This window comes from Durio zibethinus, chromosome 1 (genome assembly GCF_047325235.1).
Source record: "Durio zibethinus cultivar Kanyao isolate XHJ-2024 chromosome 1, ASM4732523v1, whole genome shotgun sequence".
Lineage (NCBI taxonomy): Eukaryota > Viridiplantae > Streptophyta > Magnoliopsida > Malvales > Malvaceae > Durio > Durio zibethinus.
Window position 1 is genome coordinate 36,543,900 of NC_143162.1, and position 13,394 is coordinate 36,557,293.

Genomic DNA, 13,394 nt, shown 5'->3' on the forward strand with positions numbered 1-13,394 from the left:
TGGTCCATCTTTGGAATCGCTTTGATTGGTTGGGCCTAAAGGCCCATAAACTGATCCAGTGTGTTTGGATTTTGACCCATTTTGAAAAATGGATTCTGGAGTTTGGACTGGTTTATGCCGAAAACGTTGCCGGTTCGGGTAGCTGTTTGCGTGGTTTGGCACGCATCTGAATACCTGTCAAGCGTTTCTGACATTGACAGTTAACATATCCCAACTCCAAAAGGACCTAAAACGTTGTCGTTTGGATGCTAATAAAATAAGAATTCTCTTGATGATCGTTTTCCATTTTCTCCTTCTTCTTGCCTTGTGTGTCTGAACCGCCATGGATTCGAAAGCTTCGACCGTTACTACATCGCAAACCCCAAACGCCCCAAACCCATCAAAGCCCAAAGAAAAAGACTTCCTGAACCATCTCGAAGCTTACCTCGCCAAGCGAGACGGTGTCGACAAGCTCCTCAAAATCTCTCGTTACGCCACCAAGATCATATTAGCGTCCTCGGTCCTCCCAGAAACCGTCCCACTAACTCGCCGACTCAAGAGCTTCGAGTCAAGCGTCGGACTGAGTCGGAAAGCATTTCGACTCGGGAAATTTGTTCAAGACGTCAACGCTTTGAGAAACTCCCATTTGGATTCTAAGCAAGAAATTTTCCTCTCAATTATCGCTTACGGCGGCGAAGGTTTATATTATTTCGTTGAACAATTTATTTGGTTGGCGAAATCAGGACTAATCGACGCTAAACACTCCCGCAACTTACAAAAGATCAGTGCTTGGGCTGAGTTTATTGGGTACATAGGAAGTATTAGCCTTAAGTTTAGGGATTTAAAGAGGATTAATGAGGGTGAGGCCTGTTTGGATTCGAGTATTGAGATTGCGATTTCGAGAGGAGTCGGGTATAAGGAGGAAGAAGATAGGAAAAGGAAATTAAGAGAAAAAAAATTGATGAAGCAACTTTCAGTTATTCAAGATTTGGCTGATGGGTTAATGGCTTTGGCTGATATTCAAGACGGCAAAGGAAGCTTTTCGGATCCTCTTTTGGTGTCTTGCGCTGGACTTTTGTCGGCTCTTATTAGTGCCCATAAAAACTGGGTTTCTTGCTAGGTATGATCAGAAGGAACTTAGTTGATTTATCTTATCATTATTATTACACTAATGAATCCTGAGAAGGATTTGGGGTTCTTCTGATTTTCATTTCTTTTATCAATAAATGCATACACAGGCAGTGGATTGATATGAATTTGTGCTAAATTCATTCAGGAAATAATACAGGTGTTGACTTAGTCCTTGTTGGTGAAGCTTGATGTTTTATAATGAATTTAAATGCTAATACATATGTTTGATCTGACTTCATTTACATGTATTCAACTGATTAGTGGGAAGAAAATCCCTTTTTATGTTTGTCATGTCAGCTTCTTTCTTAATCTGTAGACAACATCATACTTATATGTTCTCGAAAAATAAAATTGAGATGGGGGATTATGTCCCTGCTGACTTTGCCTTCTCGTCTTCTAGTTCAATTTAAGAGGGCTTTCTTTACTTTCTGCAAGAATTTTTAGAATCAGGTGAAGGGAAAATATGTTATGATTGTGTTTGTTCATCTGTTTTGCCCCTTTCTAGTTTATCGATATCTTAGTGCAAGATCTTAAAAAATGAGTCCTAGAGCTCCTTGGGAATTTCTGGTTTGTTATGTGAAGGATCTTAATCCTTAAACTTTAGTAACTTTGTTATTTGAGGTTGGACATTGACTCTCAATCTCAGAATACACAGTTCCCAGCTATTTGAGAAAGAGCTCTTGGTTAGGATATATGGAGTAACTACTGAATCCATTTCTTCCCCTGCCTTCCTAGATCATTTTAAGATTATGCCTATATGATAATGATCTGATACTCATTAGGCCATTTATCTGTACTTGTTCGATGTTCAGATAACACATAATGTAGAAAGGTATATGCTGTTAGTGATTAAACCATCCTGAGCTTAGTGAAATTTTACCACTATCTTCTGCCCAAACATCATCAGAAATGCATCCTTTGGGTAATGGAATTAATGGTTGCTAAATATTCCCCTGCTTTAATATGAAATCTGCTTAATCAACAAAGTATTCTCATACTCTAACTAGGATTACATGGAGATTAAGGAAGGAAGATTATGAATTTATGATAATTCTTGTTCTATTCGAAATAGGCTTATCTTATAGCAGCAGCATCACTTTAGATTATAGATTTTAGAAAGTATAGTTTCTGGACTTAGATTATGGTTTCTTGTTTGTGATCTTGGTCGGAGCTCAGAAGGTTAACTTGTTCCATATTGTTTGTTTATCATGCGTGAATGTACTTAGGGAGTGACATAAGTGTTAGAACCAGGGCCTTTTTTTGGGGCCATGTTTATCTTAGAGGTATAATCGTCGAGTTCAAGTTGATACAGTATTAAGCTTGAGTTCAAACTCGACTCCAAATTCGATGCTCGAAATTCAATTCGAACTCAATCGAATTTTATTTTTTTAGCTCGAATTCGACTCGAGATAGAAATCGAGCTATTCAACCTAGCTCGATTAACATATAAAAATAAGCTTAATTCTTATATTCGACAAAAGCTCGATTATTTATGCTCAAACTTAAACTCGAGTTCGAGATGTTTTATCAATTAAAATATATTAAAATATAAAAGTTTAATTAAGCTTACAAATAACTCGAATTGGGTATAAAAATACTCGAATTCGACTCGATTGACAAGTTAAGCTATTCGAATTCGAGTTCGAATCGATAATAATCGAGTCAAATTTAAATTTTATTCAAATCGAATTCGAATAATTTTTTAGTATTATTGTATTATTTATACCCCTAAACTATATTGAATTCTTAAATCTAGGCATGCGGATGTCCTTAACAGCATGGTTTAGTCATGTTTGGGCCTTGAGCATAATATTCAATTTTGCTCAACTTTGAGTTGTTGACGAATCCCCATGATAAGAAACTCATGGTATGTCATTTTATATCTTTCTTGATAATGCTATCTTTTTCTTGATAAGAAAGAAAAACGTGTTGTATATTTCTATTTGCTATTATTTCATCTAAAATTTTCATATCATTTATTAAATGTTAAATATATATTTTAAAATTTATCAAATTTATATATAATTTTTATCAAAATTTTAAATTATGTTATTTTTATTTTTTTATCGGCTTTATGTCATTAAATTTAGATAATGCAATGCTGTCTTTTTCTTGATAAGAAAATTATTTCGAAGAATTGCAAGTTCTGCCCTGATCTTGAAAAAAAACTGAAAAGAGACAAACGATTTGTGTTGGTATGTCGAAGGAACTCTTGGGGTCCACACACACTAAAACTTATTAAAATAATAATAATAAAAAAAAACCAAATAAATATGCAAATCAATCATAATCAATTCATGATACAAAAATGGTGGAAACGGAAGCCGAGTTGTTACGGCGGCTCCAACTAGTCCTTGGCGAGAAATCTGTATATGAACCGGTGGGTCGTTGGAACACCCCATTCCAAATGTCAAACCCACCAATCAACAACAGGTGTCGTAGTGTCATCGACTTTAGGAGCCAGATTATCCAGTAGGCATTAGCTGCAGAAGCGTAGAAGTCGGTCCTAGGTTTGTTGGAATGAAATCAAACGGTCAACATCACAGGCATTTCATCAACGGCCTGAACGCTCCAACTCGGAATCTCTTCTCACTATAAATAATTTTCTTTTCATTTAGATAATGTTTTTTTTCCTGTCCAAAAAAAAAAAGGAAAATTGTTTTTTTTTTTTTTCAATATTTGCGCATCTAATTCCCGGCATTAAGCCTGGACTTCACAAGGGAGGCGGCGGTGGTGGTGGAAGATAGTAGAAACCATGACGCTTTTCCCAGATCTAAGAAAGGCTTGCCTTTTCGTTCATAAACTCTCCTTTCCTCTCCACCAAACATTTATAAACAAATCCAAATTCCATACCGAATCCAATAATTACCTGTAAAAAAACCCACCAAATTTTCTTATATAGAGATAAAATTATTGACACGACCCTCTTTTCCAAATCATTAGGTTTCCAGAAGCAACATGGAATCCGAACTCAAAGAACTCAATTCAAAACCAGCCAAGACCCAACAACCAGACCCGACCCACGACGATGCCTCCTCCAAAGACGACCGTCCCCTTCTCAAATCCGACTCCTCATCCGCCGAGAATATCCAGGAGCTCGAGAAGAAATTCGCTGCCTATGCTCGCAACGACGTGTACGGTCCCATGGGACGTGGCAAGCTCCCATTGAAAGAGAAACTCTTCCTGGGCATAGCCCTCGTCACGCTGCTCCCTCTGCGTATTATTTTAGGGATGACTATTTTGGTCGTATATTACTTGATTTGTAGAATTTGTACGCTATTCTCGGCCCCGAATCAGAAGGAGGAGCAGGAGGATTATGCACACTTAGGTGGGTGGAGGCGAGCCGTGATTGTCCGGTCGGGTCGTTTTCTGTCTAGGTCGCTGCTTTTCCTGGTTGGGTTTTATTGGATTAATGAAACTCATAAAGAGGATTCAGCAAATACCCAAGAGAACTTAAAAACTGAGGTAGGATTTTACTTATTGAGCATTGTTTAATAGTCTAATTTGGTAGCTTTTAAAGAGAATTTATATGACTTTTGTTATGTAAACTCCCAAACTTTAGTTAATAGACATTAACATTAAAAGAAATTGCTTGATCAACATTTTCCTGAATTTTCTATTTTTTGGGTGTTCGATTTTTCTACAGGGTACCAATCAATCAGAAAAGCAAGAAAAACCTGGGGCTATCGTATCTAATCACGTGTCATATTTAGATATCTTATATCACATGTCCTCTTCCTTTCCAAGTTTTGTTGCCAAGGTCTGTTAACTTAGCCGCTCTTCTAGCTTTAATTATTGATTATGGTATAAAAGGTAAAATTTTGATGGTTAGCTGAATGTTTCTTGTTTGGTTTTGTCAATTGGAATCCTTGGATTTTTTTGCTGAAGAGATCAGTGGGTAAAATTCCTTTAGTTGGTCTCATCAGGTGAGTTTATTTTAACCTCCTAAGTTTCTCCCGTGGTTTGGTGCAAAACAAAGTGCATTTTGGTTGTCATTATTGATTTTTTGTTTCTTATCAAATTGCTAAGTTCTTTTCTTTTTGCCCTTTCAAGCTTGGTATAGTTATGGTAGAAGTTTTGTATTTTACTTCACTCTAAGTTCTTAATCTGCTTCCTTCATAGCTTATGTTGCTGCAATGTCTAGCAAGTGACCTGTTTATATCTGAATAGAAATCTTTATGTTTGGAAAGAGTGTTGCGTGCATGAACGTGTTTTTGATGGTTATATATTTCTTTTGTATCCCACCACTTGTATATTTTCTCTATGTTGTATGTTGCGTTCCTTGTATAAATAAAATGGTTTGAATTGGAGTGATGAATGATATTTGGCTTGTTTCTTACAGCAAATGTCTTGGTTGTGTCTATGTTCAGCGGGAGTCAAAATCATCAGACTTCAAAGGTGTTGCAGGTAGAAAAACTTTTGATGTCAAACATGTTCTTCACTTCTTATTATTGATCACAAGTACAATGCCTAACCGGTCTCTTTTTCAGGTGTTGTGACTGACAGAGTTCTTGAAGTGCATCAAAATAAATCTGCTCCAGCGATAATGCTTTTTCCAGGTTAATCGTCTTTTTTGATCCACCATATACATTTATTACATGGTTTAATTATGATGCAAGCGGTGCTGTATGAGTGTATATGTATGTAGCTGATGTTTCATAGCATCCTAAGGTTCTGTGTTTCCTATGCCTATCCCAACAAGTAACATTTGTTTGATTCATATTCATCTTGACAACAGAAGGAACAACAACAAATGGGGATTTCCTCCTCCCATTCAAGACTGGTGCATTTTTGGCAAAAGCACCTGTAGTGCCTGTTATTTTAAGGTACCGTTACCAAAGATTTAGTCCAGCATGGGATTCAATATCAGGGGTGAGTATTTCTTAAGCAAATTCAAGATGGCTTTGTGATTTTTTATAATAAATCGCACTCTTTCCTTAATTAAGTAGCTGATTAATACCTCTAACTGATTACTGGATATGAAAAAGTTAATACATATGAGAGATTTTGCTTTGTTTCTATTAGTTATGAGGTGGTGCTCTCACTATTAGGTGTTTTTAATACAAATTGTTCGTGAAATATAGTTGATATTGGAACTAGGAATTCTTTGTTGGTTACACTGATATTCTGATGATGGTTTGTTGTTTGCTTAGTACATTTTATAAAATCTGATAAAAATTACTTTAAGCAACCCTTGTTTTTGTAATTTTTCTTGGTTTATTGAAGAAGTTTCAGAAGAACTGCTAAAGAGTGAAGATAATAATGTACTTTAATCAAAACGAAAAAATTTGGAAAAAAATGTTAATAAGATGGATGATTATGTGAAAAAATATATGATTATATTTGTCCCTGCAAGAAAAACATTGAAATTATTGTGAATGATTTTATGATAAGTGTATTTGTTTTATGACATTTTTTCGTGCTGGTGTTAATGCTGTTCTATATTGTTCTTTGTAGGTCCGTCATGTGGTTTTTCTTCTGTGTCAATTTGTAAATCACATGGAGGTAACATGGTTACCTCTCTACTACCCCTCACAGCAAGAGAAGGATGATCCAAAACTATATGCTAATAATGTCCGAAGATTGATGGCCAGTGAGGTATGCATATACTATCAACTTGTCTTACTGAAAGATATAAAATTTCTGTCATGTTGTTGTGGGAGCTCTCAGATATGTCTCTTAAATCACTCTCCACGGTTACAACGAAAGTGAGACTAGGGCCTTTCAAGAAAATGTGCTATCCTAACCAGTTAAAGATAAATGTAATTCCATTGACAGTTATCAGATGCTATAGTTTGATTGTAATAGAATTCTGAAGCATTTGTTTAAAGCACCATCATATTTTTCTTCTGCCAAGTAGTCTCTGATATACAAAAGAAAAACAATCTAGTCATATATTAAATATGACACTATTACTTGAATTGTCATTCATGTTAAAGTCAGTTTTACTTTCTGTTTGGTTTTTTTGCCTGCAGGGTAATTTGATACTGTCGGATATCGGATTGGCTGAGAAGCGAATATATCATGCTGCTCTCAATGGTAATAATAGCCTGCCTAGTGTTTTGCATCAGAAAGACGATTGATAATTTCTTGGCCTTGCTCCCAAATGTTATCTAAACTCAGTTAAGTTTCTTTGTTTGCACTGGTATTTTCATGAATACACAGACAAATCAGTAGGGGTGGTTCCGCCTCCCTCATTTTACTCAAAATGATGCCATGTGCAGTTACATTGTAAACTTCTTTGTTCATGGAAAGTGTGGTCAGTAGATGCAGATTTAATTTGCTTATGGAACTGATTTGGTCAGATCATCTTCTATAAGCGACTTCTGGGCTTTTTTGTCCTAAAATACACATTAACAATAAGTTTGACCATAAATTGCCCTTAAAAACTTGCATATAGAGCTACTGCATCTGTAAATCTGAAGTCTCTTTCGTGTTCCTGCAGGTTTGTTTTGACAAAGCTAATTTGGATTCGCCGCTGTATAGTCAATGTATGATTTTATTATTTATGTTAAAAAAAAAAAAAGAGATTTTATCTTCATCGATCTGAAAGAGTTTTACCCGGAGCTGAATTGGCATGCTCTTAAAGCAGGCAGGGACGGATTTAAAATGGGGGTGGTGGAATGGGGAGGGGCCCAACTGAAATGCTAATTTTTTTTCACAGTAATATTAATGTAAATGTTTTAATTACAAGGAAATTTTTAAATTTCTCATTGAGGTTTTTTTTATTGGCCACCCTTCATTGAAATTTAATTAGTGTATGACTTTCATTAGCATAATAAATATCACTAAATGTGGTTCACTTTTTAAGAAAATTTTTTTCTTTCCGATCAATGAAATTACAAATAATGCTTTCATTTTAAAATTTCTCCCAAACGCACCCTAATGATTTTAACTGGACCTAAAACAATTACATTGTGGTGGGTCATCGACCACGATACGCTACTTTCTCCATCGACCACAATACGCTACTCTCTCTAATCGTTGATGACCTGTGTTGTCATCAGAAAGCTGCATTAATTCATGGGCCTTTTTCGACGGTAATGGATCAGCATCTCAAAATAGATCTTAACAACACATTAGTGTCACAGACATATCATGACTACATACCCCACAAAGTAGACCACAACACCAAAAGAAATCTTCAATCATTAAGCTTACGGAGCCTGGCTGTTGAAAGTTGTCCTCACCTTTCCTTCAACAATACATTGTTCGATTTTTTTGATTCCCATGGTGGTAGGCAGCCTCTTAAGGGTGATTGTAGAAGTAGTGAAGATTTCTGCCGCATTGACACTGAAGACAAGCAACTGAAGGCACATCTCAGTCTCCTCTTCTCACTATCGTACGGTTGATAATTTGGATCGTGTCGCACAACAGAAGTTTTCAGGGCTTCAGGAAGAATGCAATTGCACATTGAACCTAACACGAAGAAAAGATGATTTAAGCTATTTGTAATTCATTGTGGACATTCGAGAGGCGTAATGAAACGCAACATGATAATAAGCATGTGACATATCAGAAAATGCTTGTGCAAGTGATATAATAAACAACAATCACTATGATCTTGCATGTTTTGGATGTAAGTGTACCTATTTTGGCCAGTCGGTTTACCCATTTGGGTATGTGCTTCCCAGTCAGCTTGTGACAAATATCCTTGCAGAAATGGTTGCAATTCTTGACGATCAAGTGATATGTATCTCCATTGTATCTTGCCGAATTGCACTCCATGAATTCCCTTACTTGGATACGGTCCAGTGATGTGGTCCCGATGAATATCGATTTCCTGAACTTGAAGCCAGGGCAATGTCGTGGTTCAACCTCAAAAACACCACTGCTTGGGTAGTCATGAGCTCCAAATGCATATTCCACACCATGAACTATACAGTGTGTGGGTCAGGTTATCAGAAAAGCTAGAGTTAGACTCAAAAACCAAATAGCAATAAAATGAGAACAGAATTATCAAGTCCATATTTTGGATATTTAATTTAAGTCCATTGCTTGATATTATGAATTCTGCAAAAGGTTATTCTTCCTCCCTCTGTTCCTCCTTAACAGCAGCTGCCTTAAAATGCTATAATGAGGACTATTACCTATCCTTTCTACCTTTATATTTCCAATTCAATCAATCAGCTCGCACTGGACAGAAACTATGTAAGGACAAATGAGAATCAAAACCTTTTCCAGATGCAAATTAAAAACCAAGTGAACAAAAGGGCAAAAGCACAAGGTAAATGTTATCAACCTACCTTCCACGCCAGAATGAAAGATACCAAGGCCTGCCCAGTAAAAATAGCCATTCATAGGAGTTAGGTCATATACATTGAGATACACTGGTGCACAGCCTGGATCGAAACTAGCAGGCTTCACCTTCGGGAAAAAACAACGAGAGGCTGATTTGTTTTTGAAAAGACGTGGCACCACAGATTTCCATCTCTTCTTTGATTCAAAATCCATATTTCTTCAATGTTAAGACCAGACTTCAATTAATGCCTATACAACCTGGGGTAAATGAGCAAACATTAGCTATTTGTTTTAAAAGAAGTAAACTATTTCATAATCACCATAGAGGCAAAAGCTAGAGAAAACTGGATACTGGAAAAGGAAAAAGATGAAAGAAATGCTCTAATAGAATTAACAGCTCTTATATTCAAACACTGCAACAGATAGTCTAGTTATAGCACATAGCATATTCAAGAGTACTTTTACCTCAGACAACCCATTGGGTGGAGATACCATAACAACATAATGGAGGTTCAACTCTTAGCATACAAAACGCCCTATGTCCACTGTCATGAATTAACATTTCCGATAACCGTTAATTCCATCTATTGACGTTTGAAATCCCTCATTCAACAACAAATATCAAGCATCAGAAATCGTCCTGAAGCATAGATAAAAGTTCAATGGTTAAAGGTTATCCTCTAAAAGTCCAGAAGTATCAATTTGCTTGACAGAGAAGAGATGGAACAAGTCAAATACAAGGAGAAGCAAACTGCTTTGTCATATGACAAAGAATAATGATATAAAAATGATTGATTTTTGTAGACTTGTATACACATTAGAAACTATCTTTTATCATCAAAGTACTAAAAAAATTAGGATACATTATATAAATTTAGAAGATAACAATGAAGATTAACAACCGAGAGAGGCAGAGAAAAAGGTAAGGTCAACTCAAAGCTTCAACAATCCTTAATTCCAACCAACTGGAGTTGGCAAAAACAAAACCCCCCAAAAAAAGTTAAACAACAACAAAATACAGCATATAAAACTCCCAATGCTAGCTAATAGCCCCTGCATTTTATATGAAACTACATAAATACCAGAGATATCAACGAATTAACTCCCATAGCTGGGAAGAGAAAATTAAAGAAAAAGGAAAAAAAAAAAAAAAACCCAATACAGCATGATCCAAAATATGAAAAAGGTAAATTTTAATAAGAACAAAAATAGTAACTTTTAGCAGTAAATTTAACCATCATTTCCTGATGGAACTAGATTTTCAACATTACTCAGAACATTTAAATTTTCTGTATATGAAAAAAAAAAAAAAAGGAGCAATCTTTATTGGTATGCCATGAAAAGAAAAAAGTGGGAAAAAAAAAGGAAAAAGAATAAATTTCATAAAAAGACGAGAATCACTTCAGATCTATTAAAAAACCATTCATACCCAGAAAAAAAAAACAATAAATCAAATAAAACAACAACAATGTAATAGATCAAACAGATTCAAAACCTTAATTTTAACCATTGATCCTACCAAATAAAACAACAATGCATAAGGAGCCTACAGATTTAGAGAAGAAGGCCATTAAGGGTCAAGCGAAAAGCAACCACCATAGCAAAATCGAAGCCCAGCTGGCATTGAACGAAACGTTTCGTTTTTCTTTATGGTAGCTAGCGGAGGAAAACCAACAGAAGAAGACGAAGATGAAACTTTATAAAAGAGAGATTAATAATAAGTTTAAGCACCCACTTGAAAACTGGACGCTGTAAGCATTAAAGAAGGAGAAGAGAATAGGCAAAGCCTTATTCTCTCTTTCCCTCTCTCTTTCTTTTTTTCCCCTCTCAATTTCTTTTTTTTTTTTTTTTTTTTTCACTCCGCTGCTCAATCACTGCCACGCCTTTTTCGGATAAATTACCGCTTTTTCGCTTTTTCAAGGAAAAAAAAATTTACATAACTTTCTCTTATCAAATGGAATACATAATAGTTTACTTTATAAAAAATATAGATTATGCCCATTTTACTTTCTTGAGTTCAAATAATTGGTTACAGGGTGAAAAAAAATTAAAATTTAATTTAGATCAAATTTTTTATTAGATTTGATTTAGATTAATTTTTTTATTCGATTCGAATCAAATTTAAATATTAAATATATATATTATATTTTAATTGAATTTCAAATCGAGATATAAAAATTTTTAAAAAAATTGAATTGAATCAAATCGAATTATATATTTTTTTTTAATTTTTATAAAATAAAAACAATAATTTTATATTAAAATATACTTAAATATATTAAAATACTATATTAAAATAATATATAAATATTTAAAATTAAAAACCGATTTGAATTAAATAAAATTTTGATTTAGATTCTAATCAAATTTTAAATTTTTATAATATTATATAATATTAAAAAAAATTTGAACTAAATTCTATTTGAATTAAATTGTTATCATCTCTAACTACAATAAATTGTCATAATTTTCCATCAATAATGGTTAGTGAAAATATATGAAATTTTAATACAAACCTAAGCTAACAAAATTTGAATTTCACCAAAAAAATAATAATTAACTCAAAAAATATTATTATTATTATTATTTATCTTTTTAGTATTTTTTTTGGGTAAGCTTTTTAGTATTTTATAACATATCCTAATATGCAATTTGAAAAAAAAATCTTATCTTAATAAAAAATTTCAACTTCTATTAATCATAGGAGTTTGGTTCACGAGTACTTATAAACCTCAAATGATCAAAGAGAGTTAAAGAGGGAAATAGTGTCACTAGACATGGATTAAGGTAATATATTTAATGAAACAAATATGTAATTAATATATTATTTTTTAAAATTAATAAAAATAATATGTTAAATATAAAAAAAAAACTTTTAAATAACATTTTAAATAATGCTATAAATTAGATTAGACTCATTAAATTTAAAAATAGATAATACATTAATTGAATTTTTTTGTATAAAAAGTCAAAATCTAATTTTTCTTAAATATTATTTATTTAGTTATTAAAGTTCAAAAAACTTGGTTAGTGCTTTCCTAATTGTATTTGGCCAAAAAAAAAATTATATTATTTTTTTATAATAAAAAAACTTCTATTACTTAATTGTAGATGTGGTGGGACTTAATGGGTGAATTAATAAAAAGTGTATTCTATAGTTGCCTTTGGTCGGGGAAATATTACTAATATATTCAGACATCTTTAATTTTGGTATAGAAAAAGACAAGTTGATGTGAAAGCAAAATTGTGAAAGACAGCTAAGTTGGCCAGAAACTCGTGCAAGTATTAAATTCATTTACTCAAAAATCTTTCTGTTTGGGAAGATCAAATGAAGGACAATAATTTAAAGTATCATATGATATAATTATATTATAAGAAAAAACATAAAAATGATATAAATTAAAATTTTAATTAAATAAAAAATATTATATTTTTTATATGTATAAAATATAATATAAAATTATAAATATTTTATATTATATAAATATACGAATTATTTAATATATTTTTACTTTAATTCACACCTGTTTTTCTCATAGGATGCTGATGCACGTGTGTTCCACCGGCGGCACCGGAGGAGGTTCCGGCCATTTGTCCCGTCTCTCAATCCCATAGCATGTTAGACGTGAGAGAGTGGCAGTTTCAAATTTTATTAGCTGTTTCAGTTGACTTCATTTTCCGATCAATGATTAAAAAAAAAAAAAAAATGGGCGTAATAACGACAATAATATAGGAATTATTGTTGATTTTTTAAATTTTTTATACTTTATCTTATACGTGTATTTTATGTGAATGATATATTACGTCAAATACTAATAATAAGATTAAACATATTATTGTTTGATAATTATTGAATTAAATAATTAAAATAATTTAATTTATTTAACTTTAATAAACGATTTAGGTTTATCTATATAATTTTAATCTTAAACCATAGTAAAAACAACTTGAGATAATTGCACTTTTAATCTTAAAGGTTTATATATTTTTCACTTTCAATCTTAAATATTTAATGAAAATTGTTATATCGATTTTAAACATTA

At 33.1% G+C, this 13,394-nt stretch overlaps 3 protein-coding genes across 11 annotated transcripts; 2 read left to right on the forward strand and 1 right to left on the reverse strand.

Annotated features, from left to right (window-relative positions):
* Window positions 1-259: 259 nt before the first annotated feature.
* On the forward strand, window positions 260-5,669 carry PEX11A (peroxin 11A). 5 transcript variants are annotated; one of them, XR_016346363.1, is made up of 3 exons: window positions 260-1,099; window positions 5,453-5,517; window positions 5,601-5,669. XR_016346363.1 is itself a non-coding variant. In XM_022913169.2 (2 exons), the coding sequence occupies exon 1, from the start codon at window positions 323-325 to the stop codon at window positions 1,097-1,099; it is 777 nt and encodes a 258-aa protein (XP_022768904.2). In that variant the 5' UTR covers window positions 260-322; the 3' UTR covers window positions 4,757-4,870. The 5 variants fall into 5 exon arrangements, 4 of the variants coding, with proteins under 4 accessions (XP_022768904.2, XP_089624173.1, XP_022768899.2 ...); XM_022913169.2 differs by lacking the exons at window positions 5,453-5,517; window positions 5,601-5,669 and adding an exon at window positions 4,757-4,870; XM_089768047.1 differs by lacking the exons at window positions 5,453-5,517; window positions 5,601-5,669 and adding an exon at window positions 2,867-2,884.
* On the forward strand, window positions 3,399-7,838 carry LOC111312680 (lysophospholipid acyltransferase LPEAT1-like). Of its 3 annotated transcripts, none has more exons than XM_022913162.2 (9): window positions 3,399-4,575; window positions 4,757-4,870; window positions 4,999-5,036; window positions 5,453-5,517; window positions 5,601-5,669; window positions 5,849-5,982; window positions 6,568-6,708; window positions 7,086-7,149; window positions 7,556-7,838. In XM_022913162.2, exons 1-9 carry the CDS (start codon window positions 4,069-4,071, stop codon window positions 7,564-7,566), a joined length of 1,143 nt encoding a protein of 380 aa, XP_022768897.2. In that variant the 5' UTR covers window positions 3,399-4,068; the 3' UTR covers window positions 7,567-7,838. The 3 variants fall into 3 exon arrangements, with proteins under 3 accessions (XP_022768897.2, XP_022768896.2, XP_022768895.2); XM_022913161.2 differs by having other exon boundaries at window positions 3,400-4,575; window positions 7,086-7,232; XM_022913160.2 differs by lacking the exon at window positions 7,556-7,838 and having other exon boundaries at window positions 3,401-4,575; window positions 7,086-7,402.
* A 75-nt stretch (window positions 7,839-7,913) lies between these two features.
* LOC111312682 (deSI-like protein At4g17486) lies at window positions 7,914-11,220 on the reverse strand. Of its 3 annotated transcripts, none has more exons than XM_022913171.2 (5): window positions 10,902-11,220; window positions 9,817-9,991; window positions 9,357-9,609; window positions 8,700-8,987; window positions 7,914-8,529 (listed from the first exon to the last, which is right to left on the reverse strand). In XM_022913171.2, exons 3-5 carry the CDS (start codon window positions 9,562-9,564, stop codon window positions 8,297-8,299), a joined length of 729 nt encoding a protein of 242 aa, XP_022768906.2. In that variant the 5' UTR covers window positions 9,565-9,609; window positions 9,817-9,991; window positions 10,902-11,220; the 3' UTR covers window positions 7,914-8,296. The 3 variants fall into 3 exon arrangements, with proteins under 3 accessions (XP_022768906.2, XP_022768907.2, XP_022768908.2); XM_022913172.2 differs by having other exon boundaries at window positions 10,871-11,220; XM_022913173.2 differs by having other exon boundaries at window positions 10,948-11,185.
* Window positions 11,221-13,394: the final 2,174 nt, after the last annotated feature.